Raw genomic sequence first — 16,884 nt, 5'->3', positions numbered from 1 at the left:
GGACTATTCTTCAGGGTAAAACAAATTAAGTAAGCCATTTGGTTCACTATAAACAGGACAAATTGCACTAGACAGTAAATAAGGAACTTGTGCTGCTTTATTGACCAAGCCGAGTACAACAACATCATTCTACATCCCCATCCAGTTATAGCTGAAAATTCAGTTACCACAAATGTATACAATCAACATCAGGCATTGTGTTTGACTCAAATTACAGTTTCATGTTTCTTCTACCAAACATGCAGGCAGATAAATTTATATTGCAGTTCTTATTTCTGTTGCTGGATGTGCTTCATTCTCACAAGTGTAATTTTTTTTCTGAGCTAGACAATTTTGCTAGACTCAATGGCATTCGGATAGGGGGAATAGCAGTAGTTAGCATCATCCAGCAACCGTATCCATTTTCTCTTTGCAGATAAAATAGGAGGGCCTGGCACTTGTCTAGCATGAGCTACCAGTCATTGTCATTGTAAACTTAAGACTACACAGCTTTAACAGAAAGTTTACCAAAAACTATGGGAACTGCATCATGGTACAAAACAGTTAAACTTTAAATTTTATATTGAAGGTAAAGATCGGTTGAGCTTTAAAACAAATTACAGATAACTCCATAGTCATGTGTTTGGATTTTTAGTAATTTAAGAAATGATGGCATCACTAACATCAATATACATACCAAAACCATGTGATTTAAATATTTTCCATGTACAAAAAGAAAAGCCTTGAAGGTGTCTGTACAGTTTTTACAATGAGTTGCTAATGTATTTACAAAACCACAAAAGAGAAATATCCTTTGCGTAGAATAAAAATATCTAGGATGTCAATATAAAAACAGTTGTTTAGTTGTGTGAGGCACTCCTGAAGCTGGTGGCATTAGCCAAGAGCTCCTTTGGTACGAGTCCCAATGCCTGCAGAGCCACGGTTGCAGCCATGGCTTTAGCATGCTTCTTATTAGGACTGACACTGTTAGGCTTGTATTCAATTCCATTGACCAATACCTGTAAGACAAATAAAAACAGGATGCATGTAAGACTTAAGTATCACATTTCTCCTTCCTACTGAAGACTAAAATTTTAAGGACACACACCTCTCTTAGTTTCTTGTATACCTCCAAACCCAGGTGCTGTCAAGGAGTTATCCCTCACATCTGAGCCTAAGGCTTATCCACAAAGTCAAGCAATAGGACTCAAATTGTTCATGTGACTTGCAATGTATAATCCCTTGATAAAAACCTTGGTTTGGGTAAAAATAATCCTTCTGATGTGGTCAGCACAATTTCTTTGGATTGGAAACCAAGATTCGCTTCATCTAATGGAAGGTCTCCTTCCATCAGCAGAAGGGAACCTCCAGGTCCAACCATTTGTTTTCATGTGACGTGAGGCATCATCTTAGGCCTTTGCTGCATGAAAAAGGGGCAATTCCTCTTCCCATCTGCATTTTTTTGTAAGTGATTGTACTTAATTATATTTTTATACCTTCCATCACTTTGGGTGCGCTTTTTGTAGATAAGTTTTTAAAATGAATTATCTAAATCAAACAAGCATTGCAGCCCTACAAAATGAGTACATTTTCCATCATCTTTCAAAATAGTCCACTAACTTCTCCTCTGTCCAGACAACTTCACGTAATCACAGCCTGGGTTAAAAACTGCAAACGGGAAACAAAGCGAAATGCACTTTCTAAAAAGACAAGTATTTGCTTTGTGGGCTCAAAATGCAAGTTTTGAAATTATTATTTATTAAGGACGTCCACGTATGTCCCAAGCAATGTACAAAATATAATAAAAAGTTACAAAATAGTATACAAATAATAGAAGATGAGGTTAAAAAGAAAACAAGATGGACACGTTGTTGCTGTGGCGGTTTGAAGCCATGGGAAGAGTAGAATAGATCAACATTCCTTTTGTGCTATTGTAAGCATCTACTTTTAAGTGCTAAAATTAATTTCTAAGATAACTGACCATTACAAGAACATTCTAGCTTACCTTAAAGAGAAAATGCTTATTGTGTTCAGGTCGATTATCGTTCACCAATGCGAATATGGGAGGCAGCCATCTTCGTTTGTTACAGACTTCCAGCAATGCAGAAACGGGATGTTTGCCTTAATAACAACAGGTTTTGTTTTAGAAATGTAGAAATACCACAATTAACAGAATTACTAAATCTGCCTCATTCATACCAGGTCAAATGCTTTGTCCATCTGGCCATATTCTCTGCTAAGGGATGGGTGGGAAATGCTTTTTGGCTCGAAGGTCACACATTCCTTCATAGATAACCTTCCAGCAACCACATGCCAGTGGTGGACTTGCCCAGACACTGGAAGTGGCTCTGACCTTTGCACAGGAGGCCACAGGCTAGTCATGCAAACATCACAGGTTCCAACACCCACACACGAACCTCTCCAACCTCAATTCAGGTAAGCCAGAGGCATCATCACAGTCAAGCAAAGCACTTGAGAGGTGTGGCCTGCAGAGCAGACATGGGCTGGGAGAGTCCCAATAACTGGATAGAGACAACTGGTGGGCCATCTTTGGTCCCTGGGCCTAAGGTTCCCCATCCCTGGTGTCCTGACAGCAGCTCTCCCGGGTCTCTGGACCCTGCTACCTGATCTTTTTAACTGGAAATGCAAAGGACTGAACCCGAGACTTTCAATATTGCTGTACCCATGAGATATGGTCGCTCTCCTTGAATTTTTAAGCCTCACCTGAAAGATCTTTCACTGCGCTGAAAGGTCCATGTCTCTTCTGTGTCTTTTCTCCCACCGCAACCAAGCCTAAAGAAAGCACATTAAAAAGTGTGTTTTCATAAGCTATGGAAACCTGGTATTTTAAGCCAGCACTGTGGGACTCTCCAAAGCAGGAATCAATGTAACACAACTGGTATAGCTGGCAACCACACCATACATACTCAGAAGCCTCTTGGGCGGGCCAAATGCACTCTTTAAATCTTTGCTAGGGTTTCTTTAGTATCAAAATACCTAGTAAATGCTCATACTATGAGATGTGGTGGCAATGTAGTTACTGGCCCTTGGCTGGTTCTGAAACCTGTAAGCTCAAGTGCTCACACATCAGATGTTCTAGTACATCCAAATATGAATGCAAGTCCTGACCCCATTTGGTTCAAGTCAGTGGAACAGTCTACCACAGAAACTGGTATTCTTGAATTCACATACCAATGGGAGCTTTTATCTGAATGAAAGCCAAATATTTAACAAAACCATAGCAGATGACATAAATTTCCAGTAAACACAGGAATGCAGACAACAAAGTCCACAGCAGTTTTTTGGGTTGTTGTTGGGTGTTTTCTTTTGCAGAGTTGAACAACCTACCCACCATACAATTACCACCCAAAGACCCATCTAGTCTACTGTTCTGTTCTTCCAGTGGCCAACCAGATACCTATGGGAAGCCCACAAACACAATTATCCCTCTGCTCACTGGTGACCCAACACCTAGTATTCAGAGGCATGCTGCTGCTGATAGAGGCAGTACAAGGTCATGATGCCTAGAGGCAATTGATAAGACATCCTCCTTGAAAGTGTAAGCTCTTTTTAAAGCCCTCCAAGTTGGGGGCATTACTATATCCTCTGGCAGTGAATTCCGTATTTTAACAGGCAAGCTAGTTGGGCCACACAACGTTGAGCTATAGAAAACCACGAACATTTTCAAGCAGTAATTTTCCATTAGTCATCGAATGACTTGGATCATAACTTTCCTTCAGTAAACAGAACTCGAGGCTTTCCCACCTCTCCTCTGCATTCCCCCTGTGAGGGTATGAGAAATCTTCCAAGATGGGCTGGCATGCAGCACAGAAGACTGTAGAAGGAAGAGCTTTGATGAAAAATGTCACCTTGTATAAGCAGAAATGCCTTCCGCTTGCACAAGAGCACATTGAGATCAAAACCAATGTTTTTATTAAAATATCCTTTCAAGTACCAAACATCCACTATATTAACTACAGTCTTCTTCAATTCTTTTAAGTTTTTACTGAAGCTGTAATATTTATATTGAACCAAGCGTAAATAAGATATATAACATTTGTTGAAAGGTATACGATTATTGGAAACCAGCAAATAAATTTCTTTTTATATGTTAGCCAGGAGCTGGGTGAAGTCAGAATAAAAATTAGAATAAAACAAAATTCATGTTTTAGAATACTGCCCTGGCCCAGACCTTTGTCAGGCTTTATATTCCATATTTGGCCTCAGCAGGCGTAGTGAAGCTAATATGCAATGTAATATATAAAGCATTCAAAATGTGCCCTTGCCAGTTTTAAGTCAAACTAGAAATTAGTATAGAGAAAATGTTCTAGGAAAATAGACAGTACATAACATTTTTACATAAAAATGGAACTACTAAAGAAAAATTAGGCTTGATTTCTAGGTCAGCCACTCAAGAAAGAACTGTTTAAGAAATGGGAGTTAGATCATTTTGGTACCTTATGAAGAAAAGCATCACTTTAAGAGGGCTCTTTCTGTACCAGAGAAGCAATGACCCAGATACAGAAATTCTTTCATAAGGAAGACATTATTGCCAGTATTCAGCTGCACACATCTGATTCACTCAACCGCTACAACAGGCAACAGGCGCTGGCACAGTATTGTTTCGTGTGGTATGTATTGTACATCAGAAGTGTTGGGATGAAAGTGCTGAATGTAGGGTACCAAAGCCTTCCTGGATTACACAGGATTTCTATTCAGAACAAGAATCCTCACAAAGGCACCTGTTTCCCCAATGGACTGGGACAAATCAGTATGAAGTTGTTAACATCAGAGAAAACAACTCACCTTTCCGATCAGTCTTAAAATCCACTAGAATTGGTTCCTTATTTCCTTCTTTATTTTTACCCAAGCCTTCTCCTTCTCTCCATCCCATTTTCCTCATGAGTTGGGCTCCCATTCCTCCAGTTACAGGGGCAGCTCTCAGAAACTGATCCTACCCAAAGAAAAAAAGTAAAAAGGAACCCTTCATTTAGCACTCTGGAGGAAAACTACAGAACTTTCTAAAGCTTCTAACTATTAACTATCAAAGAAATAGGCATGTATTTTTTACATTACATACATTGAAGAAATCTACCTAGACATATTCTTAAAGTAAAAGTTTCAATCAGTAAGTGGAAATATAAATATCCACTGCTTATATACACACATAATATATTTTACAAGCATTTTAAATAATAGCACTTTGGTTCCAATGCATCTCTTCTCATCTTGTGGAAACATTTAACTGGCAAAATGTGTGCTATGTATACCTAGTTACTGAATAGAAAAAGCAAACTTTTACACATATTTTAAATATAAAAGAAACAATTTCTCCCACTTTATTACACAACTGTATGATCATTTTCCACCTGAAAATCCCTGTGCATGATACAAGCAATTCTTTAAAAAAGAACTTAGCCACACAACTCAACAGTAGCCTGTGACAACTGCTTCAAATAACCACAAGAGTCATATTATTATTATTAAATGCTGTAAGATCAAACATAGGTTTTAAAACATTTAATCAGCTTTAAAGTACTTTTAAAAACTCCTTAAATTTTTACGTACCTAGGCCTCGATGGCCGCAGTGTTGTGAATAGTAGGGCTGGCATTGACCGTGGCAAGAAGGCAGCTACAAGGCAGATTTGGCCCTGAAACAAGTTTCCATATAGAGGGGTGAAAGTTCACAGGCTATTCTGTGAACTATCATCTCTCTTTTCTGCCCCACCCAATGACCCGACGCAACGAACGGCTTGTGTTAATAATATACATTGGTAGCATCAACACAATATATTATTCTCACGTTCTCTTTTACAAAGGCACAAAGCTTAGTATTTGGGTATCAACCTACACATCAAGTATTTTTTTGCTTTCATTCTACATTCCATTCATTTTCATTTACTGAAAATAGATTGCAAAAGCAAATGAAGAGTACAATCTTCCTTATGATTTCCTCTTCATGGCACACACCCAGTTCAATATGAATCCCCATATGGTGATGTTAAGAAACCAAAGAGCAACATTTCCAGAACATGTTTGACTTCAGTTCCATAGGCATCCTATACCCATAATATAATTAAAACTGCTGCCTGTAATCATGCAATAATTGGATATTGCTCTGGGGGGGAATGCTCTGGTATAAGGAAAGGCAAAACTGAGAAAGATATTACCTCTCATGGAAACGTTTTGACTGGTGCAAGCCATGCAGTTTGTGTACACAGAGACATGTTAGCTGTTGCCAGTTACCAACTGCTTTGAGTTGAGGCACCTAGAAGGGCATTTACTTACTTCCATTTTCATCCTCCCCTCTCCTTTCCAGGAACCTCTCATTAGAAAAGGGCAACCATGCAGAGGATACAAACCCCAGTCAATGTCACCCAGGGCTCCGACTCCTCTTTTGCACCTGCTTTGTAATGATAGAATGTTCATCAACAAGGTCTGGTTCATCACCAATGTGTATCCAGTTCACAAAGACGACAGAGACCAACTTTCTGACCAAGGTCTTTTGAAGGTTGCAGGAACTTCTCATATACTTTCCAAAATCATTGGGTGTGCATGTTTGTGCGTTACAAAAATAGCCCTTTCAGGTGTAAAAGCAAAAAACATCTTCAATGGGTATTTTGCCTAGAAAGGTGGGATATGAATTTTAATAGAATTAAGGGTTTTAGTCAATTGTCTCCCGCTGTTCTTAGAATACTCTTTGCTCCGGTGGATGCTTCCATTAACAGAAGAGGGAAGGAAGTGTTTTTTTTCCAAAAAAAAAAATCTTTTTCCTGCAGCTGCTCATGCCATGTCCCATGGCTGTTCAAAAAAGTCTCCCAACCCACTAAAGTAGACTGGGAGGGGGAGTGTTGTGGAAACCCCCACCCCCCACCTCCGTTCATAGAAACCTGTGCCAGTCAAAGGGATACAGCTGGCTGAAGTTTTAAATGCAGTTCAGCTCTGAAAAGCACATCTGAAAAAAGGCATCCCCTTTCCTAATTGGCTTGACGGGATAGTCATAACAGATACATCCAGATACATTTTATAATGAAATCCAAATGAAAACAGTAGTGCTTAGGCTACATCTATACCCACTTATTGTAAGCCCCACTGAACTCAATGGGACTTATTTTTAAGCAGGTGTGTGAGCCTGTACTGCTAAGTACTTAATAGTGCATTGAGGTGGTATTTATTTCAATGGGACTTCAGCATACCTTGCTCTCTGGATAGTACCTCACAACTCCTTATCAAATGCAGCAGAGTCAAGGAAGCTCATTCTGTTAACTAGATATTTACCACCCAAGCAAGCCTCTAAAGTCACACAAGTTATTTCAGAAACTTTTCTAACGGTAGTGATACGTAGGTTTCACTATCTAGATGGGAGAAACAATGTTTATTATATACGGCAACTGCCAACATAGTAAGGCATGATGTCAGGTTTATACGCCACCATAATGTTTATAGACTTTTTATAAGCACAGAAAACATTATGTGGAAACTGAACCACTGCTTGAAGTGACAGAAACACAATTCCATTTTGACATAATTCACAATGTCACTAAACCTTCTGTTTCAATCTGTTCTAAAAATTCACACAAAAGTACTAATTGGTATAGTTAGAGTGTGTGGCAGTCAAAGTAGGATTAATTTCCACTTAAGTAAAGCTTCTGTTAGCAAGGCCAACAATTTGAATCATGTGGGGAATGTCTAAAATATTCTAAAAGTTAGATATAATTAACAGCAAGATTAATTTAAAAGCAAATGCTTAATAGAAGCAGCAAGAAAGAGCAATGGGGAAACTGGTACTTTATTTTGTTAGCTACCCAAAGGCATTTATGTTTTCATTTGAATATTGTCACTTCTATGGCAATTTACCATGTGCGAATCTTCAAATTTTCCTATGCCACGCAAAACTAGTTGAACTTTAGGTCTTTTACCACTAGATGGTGCTAAGCTATTTCCTCTTCATGAGGTGGGAAAGGCTTGATAGATTCATCTTCAATTTACAGGACCAGGAATTGAAACCTAATATTCAGGACCTAGTGATAAGAACTGTGTGTACAAGGAGAGGAGGGAATCGATACTGGCACAAAAAAAGAAAGGTCCAATGCAATACTAGACTGGCACAAGCAGAGTTAGAAACCAAAGAGGAAAGAAATTACAATTTACCAGATTCATTCAATGCCAAGAGAAGCCCACACAAATGGGAACTCCAGGAATACCCAATCCTGGGTGCAAGGGTGAATACCTATAAGAAAAACACAGAACGGACTACAGTGAGCAGACCAAGTCTGCCACTGATAGTATTTGCAATATTTATAAAGAAGTTAAACTTAATACCAGTGCTTTACGGAGAACCTCTTCTGATCCAAATAAATATTTCTCACAGACACCAGGACTCCCCCATCTACAAACATAGTGGTTATTATAGTTTTCTGTACATGGATAAAGGCATGGTAATATGGTATGTGAATTACAATGGACGGCGGCAGTGAAGTTGCCAGGAGTGGAGAAACCTTTGAGCCCAGAGGCCTGATGGGTCAACTTTGGCAAGTGGGTGGGACCTACTCAGTTTTCAATCATCTGACATTATGACATACACAGATAGATGGGCAGTCCCACCCATCTGTCAAGAGTTGACCTGCAGAGTAGATGAAGGAATCAACTGCTCTGCCCACCAGCTGATGGGAGGAACATTCAATCCTGCTCTCTGTAGGGGTCTGCTTCGCCCTAGACCCTAAACCATGGGCAAGGGTGTAATTTGGGGGAAATGGCATTGGCAGGCAAAACTGGACTCCCTGGCAGCCGAAGGTTGGCCTACAGGCCAGAGGTTCCCCATCCTTGCTCTATGCCTGTACTTGTACCTATGGGTAACAAGCCCAGAAGGTCAAGCCTGCTGCCAAACAAGCAAAGACGGAGGAGGAAAACAGCAAGAAAGGTTGCCAGTGCTGTCAAATAACACACAATCCAATATTTTGCACTTAGCATAGGTTTTGCATGTTTACTTTCCATAATACACTTCTTCCTAAATTCAGGATGCTGAGATTGGTGTAACATGGCCACTAATGTGAAAATAAAGAATACAATCTTGGTGAACGGATTGGGAGCTGCACAGGGTAGTGAAATTCTAGAACGGTATCCAACAAAGTCATTTCCTAAGCAGGCCCCCGGAAATCAATGGACTTGTGGCAAGGTTTTACTTCAATTAACTCCTGCTTCCTGATCACTAGAAATCACAACCTAGTTCCATTCTGCTTTCTGAGTCTTCAGAAAAGGCACAATGTATTTTTCCAAGCTGTTTTCTGCAACCACAATGGCAGAAACACACCTTTTAAAAAATGCTGAAATTTCCAGGATGCTAATTGCCATATTTTGCATTTCTAAAGTGGGTGGGTGTGCATGTGTGCAAGTGCACACACATTTGTATGTGTGTGGACTTGCAGCTGAAACTATTTGCCCTAAAATATATTACCCATAGAAAGCCAACAATTACTTTTGTGACTTCATGAGAAATAGATATTTAACATATCATCATGTTTAACTTGCATGTAGAGAAAAAATATCATGAGGGGTGAGGTACCTGTGGTCCTCCAGCATGGCCAGGTCAGGGATGATGGGAGTTGTTGTCCAGCAACACAACTCACGTTTCTCATGCCTGATGTACTTCCAAGTTAGGTTTTGGTTTTTTTTACGGTTAGATACATGGGCTACTGCTTAAGCCTCCGGAAAGAATCCTGAATTAGTGAAACAATTTCCCCACTTTTTAGAAACGTATACACCAATCCAGCTCCTTAAGAGAAATTAAAACGTCTGTCCTTGCTCACAATTTCCTTGTTTGTTGTTATCACAAAATGCTTACTTTGTTGGAGATCTTGCAATTGCTCTCAGGAAACATTAATATTGGCAGTCACTGATTTCTGAAGTAAGGGAAGATCATCATTACAGTCCAACACCAATGAAGCACTACCCCTCTCTCCTATAATTGTTTCACCTGGGCACTCTCAGCAGCACGAATCCTGTTCATTGCAGCAATCACAAAGGTCAGCGTAGTCAAGGCCCTCCAGATCCTGAAGTGGGACACAGTACTGGGACAGGGGAAGCTTCAGAACAGCACAGCATTCAGAACAGCCACAGCATGCAGGCAAACGTTCTCACCTCTTCGCCCTCCACTCATTCACAACATTCTGCATCATGCTAGAGCTCTGGAAGGGCTGTCCCCTTACTTCCAGTAATACCATACAGTGCCAATTCTCGTTTCACAGAACCTTTTCACTCTCTCGTTTAGCAAACAGGATGTAGAAGAATATTATAAAATTTCTATCACTTGGGGTGCCCAAAGTTCTTTTTGCGTACATGGTGACACACTACAGTAGCTTTTCTACAACTATGTCATTGTACACCTTGGGAGTCAAATGTTTCGGCTCCCAAATGATCAAAAACTGGAAGTGAGTGTTCTGGTTTTCGAAGGTTCTTTCGGAAGCCGAATGTCCAATGGGGCTTCCACAGCTTCCGACTGACTTCAGGAAGTCGAACGTTTCGGAAGTCGGACGGACTTCCGGAACAGATTCTGTTCGACTTCCGAGGTACGACTGTAATCAATCCAATTGTGCACACAAGTCCAAATACAATATAGGTTGAACAAAAAAATAGGACTGTAGTCCCAAGCACTTACAAGATGTAAGCCTCAGTGGATACTATGAAACTTATTTTTGAGTAAACGTGTGCAGAATTGGACTGTGGCTAGACTCCAAAGAGATACTTTAGGCATTCCCAGTGAAACTTTCACTCCAGCCCATATCACAAATAGCTTCCCTTCAGTTTCAAAAGAGGCTTTCTATGTGGCATGGAGGAAAGTTTTTCCAGAAACAGACTTCCCACAGGCACATGGAATTAGTTGTGCAGTTCTTTGAAACTAGGCACAAGTATTTTAAAAGCATTCCCTCCAAAAAGCCTAGTAAGTAAATAAAATAATCCTAAAGGAAGAATGAATGTCTTGCACGTGTGCTGTGAAGAGTTTAATATATTTGCATTTGTGAACTGATTACATCATTGATGATAATGCAAAACAGAAATAATTTCTGCCTGAAAGTGTTCTTTTCAGAATACTGTTCAACAACCTAATGCCCAAACATTTGATATCACACTACTAAAAGTCAAACAAATTTAAATAAAACCAAACAACAAATTGCTACTGGGTTTTTTTTAATGTGGCCTTCTTTCTATCCCATGAAGCATATTAACAAGAATATCTCAAGTTAACTCTATAGTGACTGAATTTTGTTATGCTCTGCCAAAACTAATTAAAAAAAAATTTAAAAATGCAACACTGATGTAATTTTTCATTTCTCAAACAAATCACCAATTCTACTTTAGGTTCCTTAATTAATTCACCACAGAATCAAAGTAGTACAATATCTAGAAGACTCCAAAGCACCCCGATTTCTGCGTTCGTAGAAAGTAAAGTGAGATATTATTAATCTGGGTAATGATGAATGAATTTGATTTTCTTATGGTTTCATTTCCCACCTCCACCCCCAAAGAAAATCCCCATCATATTCATGTTGACTTGGACACAAGTCCTACTGACTTCACCATGAGATTTACTTCCAAGGAAAAGCACCTAGTACCCACAGGATAAATGAAGAAAGTCCAAATACATTGTAGAAAAGTATTTTCAATCTCAGGAATTCTACACTGTGGGCAGCAGAGAGATCTTGTCTCCTTTGCATCTCACAGCCTGACTTCCATCACTCAGCTAGAAAGTTTTGAATAGGAAAGGAGCATCCATCTCCTCATAATTTTTCAAATGAAGTGACTTTTTGAATAACAAATTCTAGAAAACCTACGAGGAACTGTTTTCCATAGACATCTGATTTGCCTGTCACTGGAAAGACTTAAACTTTACAAGGAGGGGGCCCACTGACGGACTTTCCATTAACCCTATGTGAAAACAATTCAGGAACACTCTGAACTTGAAGAAGCATGTGAAGATAGGGCCAACTATTACCAGAGAGCATGGCAATTCGATCTCACAGACTTCAGGAGAAATGTTCTACTCAACATTTCTTTGGTATCTAAGGTGATACAGGACTCAGGATACAAAGTGGGGGGGGGGGATGGGACACAGGATGCAAACGCCAGTGCTTTGCCATCCCCACCTATGCTTACAATTCAGCAAACTCACATGAAAAGTTCCCCAGCAGGATTCTTCCTACTCCTGACAGAGCCATGCTCCATGTCCTAGGCCCTCAGTGCTCCTTGCATCACGAGTACCAATGACTTGGATTTAGGCATAACTAAGCAGATTTCAAAAAGGGCAGAAAGCAATTGTGCCTACAGTCCACATGATAAGCTTATATTATCAAGTAGAGAAAATCATTACAGCACAGGAGAACCAATGAGAACTCTTGGTCTATGAAAGTCTAAGGACTGTATATCCTGTTTCGAGAATCTTAAGCGAAGGAAGTCATGAGCACCCTAGCACTACTGCTATCAGGTGGCATCATCAACACCACCTTGCTTTTGAGCATTTTAAGATGGTCAATCCAAGGTCAATCTCTAGCAGCTGAATAGGGCAAAATATGGAACCATTACTGCTTGAAAATGGACATACCCCTGGACACTTCTTGCTACAAAGGGCAAAGAACCATTATTTGGAACTCTTCAGTTTAAGGATGTCATGATTCAAGAATCATTTGTTCAATCTTCTAGATTTTATTAAAAATAATTGGTGTATGCCTAATTGATACACTACCAATTAAATTATAGCAAGTATGACTTTTTGTGAACTGTACATGGGTGATGAAAGACAAACACACAATGGAAGCTTCAGCAAAACCTTCGCTAAAATGGCGGCTGCCATTCCATAATTACCCCTGGCTCCCCACTTTTATATCCACAAAGAAAACCTTTTCAGCAGGTAATATTTACAGATAATAATATATTTACAGTATTTCCCATATAGTTTAATTACAAAAGTGTAAAAGAGTATAGTACATTTTATCAACAGAATACAGTTAAAAAACTCTCTGGTTACTGTATCTAAGCGCTTATATTGACTCAACTACAGCCCATTTTTCAAACCATTGGCTCCAAGAAATAGTGCTACATAAAAACCAATCAGAGCTAGAAGGTAAAATTATTTCTGTTGGAGGAGTGTACATGGAGAAAGAATTTTCACTGAGACTGTAAAAATATACTTGCCAAGCAAACAAGCTAACTCCACCCCAGTCTTTTGAACTCTCCAGTACTGCGTAGTCAATTCTGAAACCTAGCTGCACAAATTATGACTCATAAGTTCAAGGCACCTTTGATGTTTCCCCCTTTAAAGTCATCAAATACACCATTAAGTTCTACAAGCAGGTCAGGGCTTGAGTTATAAAAATCAGCTGTGAGTGAAGTATCCAAGCATCCTTTTTTGTTGTTGTTGTTGTTGTTGCCTTTGTTGCTTTCTTAACTTAAAGGCAAATAAATATGTTCAGCTTTTCCTCTGCCCCCACCCTACCAACACATACACTCTGCTAATCCCTTGCTCAGCAGACTGCAATTCCCTCCTCCATCTAATATTTGTGTAAGATGCTCAGATCAACTTGTCTATCCCTCACCAATACTAACTTCATCAAGCCAGCCAATAATTCTCCCTTAGGAAGGACAACAAAAACAAGCCTTTTCCCGATTCTACCCCCACAATTCGGGAAAACCTAAGGCAAAGCCTCCTCTATTCATACCTGATCAAGCAAGTCCAGTCCTTCCAGATGGTGCTGCAAGATCAGGCAGGGATTAGGGGCCTGTCTCTTTCTCTCTCTCTCTCTAAATGAGAGAAAAGTTAAGTCCCCTGCCTCTTACCAAGTGGTAAGAACATTAAACTATGGAGAAAAAGCTCTCCTGCCATTTTCAGATTCTCATCTCTCCGCCAACAGAAGCAAGCAAGTGGATTTTTACAGCCCTCTGGCAATCATTTATTGAATTCACTGTCAAAATTTTACTGAAATCGCAACCAGATTGATCTCTTGGCTAGGTAAGTAATGGAACAGCATCATTTAATTGTACCCCGCATTTCAGGACAATTTCAGCACAAGATAACAGTAACCGTGGGAGTAATTAAAACAACTCTTTTCAAACGTGAGCATAGATCATTCTCCCAGTTTCTACAGGTAACCTACGAAACCAGTATTAACACAGAGCTAGTTAGGCATAGTAGATACAGATTCCAAAACAAGAGTGCAACACATCTTGACAGAACACAGAAGTAAATTAACTCATTTATTTTCTGCACCTATTTTAGGAAGCTATTAGTGTCCTAAGTGGGTCACTGTCACTTCTTCCAGTGATTTCAAAGGAATTTATCATGTGACATTTGGACTCATCTGTCTGAATATCATCTACCTTTTTAATCCAAGCCTGGGGACCGCTGTTGGATAACTGTTCTGATGACAAGACCTGTGCTCCAGTGCTTCCTGTAAAATGGCCTGGGATGGAATTCAGCTGAGCCCAGGCATCAATCTGCAACCATAAACGAACATAACAATATAATTAATTACTAAGTTCCCAAATGCAAACACGCACTGTGGTAGCAACAGCCACTATATACTTTTACATGGTACACAGTAGAATCATAATCCGTTTAAAAATAACTTAAAATTTGATGTTCTGAGGAAATTCCCACCAGCTAATGCCGCTTCACCTACTGCTATGTTTCTTTTGCGGTGTCATTCTTTAACTGAGAAGAAAAACCATATTTTGCTCAGAATCATAGAATTGCAGAAATATGCAGCTATCCCATATGGGGATTGAACCTGCAACCTTGGGTCTTAGCAGCACCACGCTCTAAGCAACTGAGCTATCCAGGTACTTCCTTAAAGAAAAGAAAAAAATCACCTCAGAAGCATTTTTCTTTGTAAACCACTTCATTTCAAAGCATGGTACTGTACTGGGAATCTAACTTGCAAAAATAAAAGGAATTATAGCATCCTTTCAATGTTTGGAAGTCTAAGTTTAGAACATACGAAAGCTAACTTGGTTGTTTCTAGTCCACATTCTACCCAGAATTATGTTGAGTTCAGACTAAACTTCAAAGTATAAGCAATTTGAAAATTAATATTGCCACTAGTATATGAAACAGTAAAACGATTTCAGAAAACACAGCAGGTTGGATCCAGACCTGTCCTTCTATGTTTTGGAAGGCGCCTTCTGTTCACGGAAGGGACTGAGATCCATCAAAGGCTCCTCCACCTGTGTATGAGCAGGGAGAGGCGATTTTTGCCAATTTCCCCACTGCAGCCCCCAGGGCCACCTCCCACGCTGTTCTAGAGAGTCCCACAACCCATCAGAGTCGCTTTTGAGGGGGCGCAGAGGGTTGCAGGGGGAATGGGTAAAAACGGCCCCCTTCCACCAGCACAGCATCTCATGGGTTGCGTTCTGCCCACAGGTAGTCTGGCTCCAACCCAACATGTCTTCAACTTTCCCTTTCCGGGGAGATCAACAAGAAAGAAACTGCAACCTACCCGTTCCTGTGCACGATTTAACAAACACATTGCCTCCATGTCAAATGTATTTTCCGTAAGCCTCTTTTGGGCTATGGTCCGCTCAGTCAGTGCTGACGAGATGTCCACAGGCTAAAAAGTAATAAAGATATCATCTGTTTTGAAGATCTCCAGAGCTAAGGCAATGCATCCTTCACAGAGGGTGTTAAAAATTATGTAGAAGGCAGTTCCCAAAATTTGAACACTTTTGCATGATCAAGAAACAGAAACTAGGAGTGAATATACATAAGAAAAGGCAGTGGGCTTTATCCTTTTTGAATTACTGAAAATAGGACTATAATTCAGGTGAACATACAAATGACTTCTGCGCATATAGAGGGTCTTCCTCCCCGCACCCCACTCCCTTGACAGCTACAGGCATGGTTTGGCAAGCCAATTTTGAACACAGGGAGCTTCAAAAACAGTTTGAAACACAGCACAAGGAACAGTGCTGATGCTAAATCAGAATCTCCTCTGATGGCACACCAATCCTTTAAATATGCCTCTGCATGTTCTCTGGAGTGCTGTCTAAATTCTACAGATTGCTTTTCAAAGATTGCCAGTAGCTCTTATTTCTTTCAGGGGAACATATCTGTATCTGTTTCATCAAGCATTTTTAGAGAATCTGATTCTGTGTTTGTCATCTGTTCTGTTTATGATTTCATAACTTTATGATGTTATTATTAAACACGACCATGATTTTTAAGTGAGTTGTAGATTCTAAATACTCATGTATCTATAAGGTAATGAATAGGTATCCATGTATTAAGATCTTTCTGCTTTTTACCTCCAGATTGGCTGGGTTGGGGAACACATCGTCCTTGTTCTCATCCTTGTTCTTTTCTACTGGAACCCATTCTCCATACGCACTATCTGATTCTTTTTTCCGGTGTTGAGATCCAGAAGAGACAGGAAACTCCTTCGTCAAAGTAACCTGATTTTTCGGAGCTGCCGGTTTTATAGTAGGAGTCTTAAAGGGAGGGGGGAGAGAGTATTATAATCATAAGCATTTATTTCTAAGATTTCTTATAAGATTTAATCATCGTAAGGTCCCAGGTAGCAACAATAGAATGTTGTTGTTGGCATCCATCTGTCTCAAGAACAAATAAAAAACAGCTAAAACTCTTGCAATTATAAAACAAGTAAAGCTGCTCCAAATGGAGGCCTCTACACTTAACAAACAAATGTAGGATGGTGTGGAAACAGGGATGCAACATCATGGACGGGGCTTGAAGCACCAACCCATGTCTGTTGCCACAGAACTGCCCTCCACATCAGTAAACATGTGAATAGCACTAATATAAAATGCTTGTGCATTCAATGCTAATTAGATGTTTGAACATCTGCAATTCAGCTCCAAAAGCCATTTCCTAAGCAATTTAGAGTGTGTCTAAACAGGATT

General features: G+C 39.8%; 1 protein-coding gene across 8 annotated transcripts in view; it reads right to left on the bottom strand.

Annotated features, from left to right (window-relative positions):
• Window positions 1-79: 79 nt before the first annotated feature.
• The window catches only part of SON (SON DNA and RNA binding protein), a 36,626-nt gene continuing 19,821 nt past the window's right edge, over window positions 80-16,884 (bottom strand). The window contains exons 6-12 of one of the 8 annotated variants that reach the window (XM_081004399.1): window positions 16,270-16,452; window positions 15,465-15,575; window positions 14,347-14,463; window positions 4,786-4,933; window positions 2,704-2,772; window positions 1,985-2,100; window positions 80-998 (exon numbers count right to left, since the gene is read on the bottom strand). In XM_081004399.1, the coding sequence (XP_080860525.1) occupies window positions 840-998; window positions 1,985-2,100; window positions 2,704-2,772; window positions 4,786-4,933; window positions 14,347-14,463; window positions 15,465-15,575; window positions 16,270-16,452 (903 nt within the window). In that variant the 3' untranslated portion in view covers window positions 80-839. Of the gene's footprint in view, window positions 999-1,984; window positions 2,101-2,703; window positions 2,773-4,785; window positions 4,934-5,547; window positions 6,386-6,735; window positions 8,210-9,820; window positions 14,464-15,121; window positions 15,193-15,464; window positions 15,576-16,269; window positions 16,453-16,884 lie in introns of those variants that run through there. The other 7 variants (XR_013986038.1, XM_081004400.1, XM_081004401.1 and 4 more) reach the window with 7 other exon arrangements.

The sequence above is a fragment of the Podarcis pityusensis genome (assembly GCF_964106645.2).
Source record: "Podarcis pityusensis genome assembly, chromosome: 4".
NCBI lineage: Eukaryota > Metazoa > Chordata > Lepidosauria > Squamata > Lacertidae > Podarcis > Podarcis pityusensis.
The sequence above is the reverse complement of the archived record's forward strand: the minus strand, read 5'-3'. Positions and strand labels throughout refer to the sequence as shown.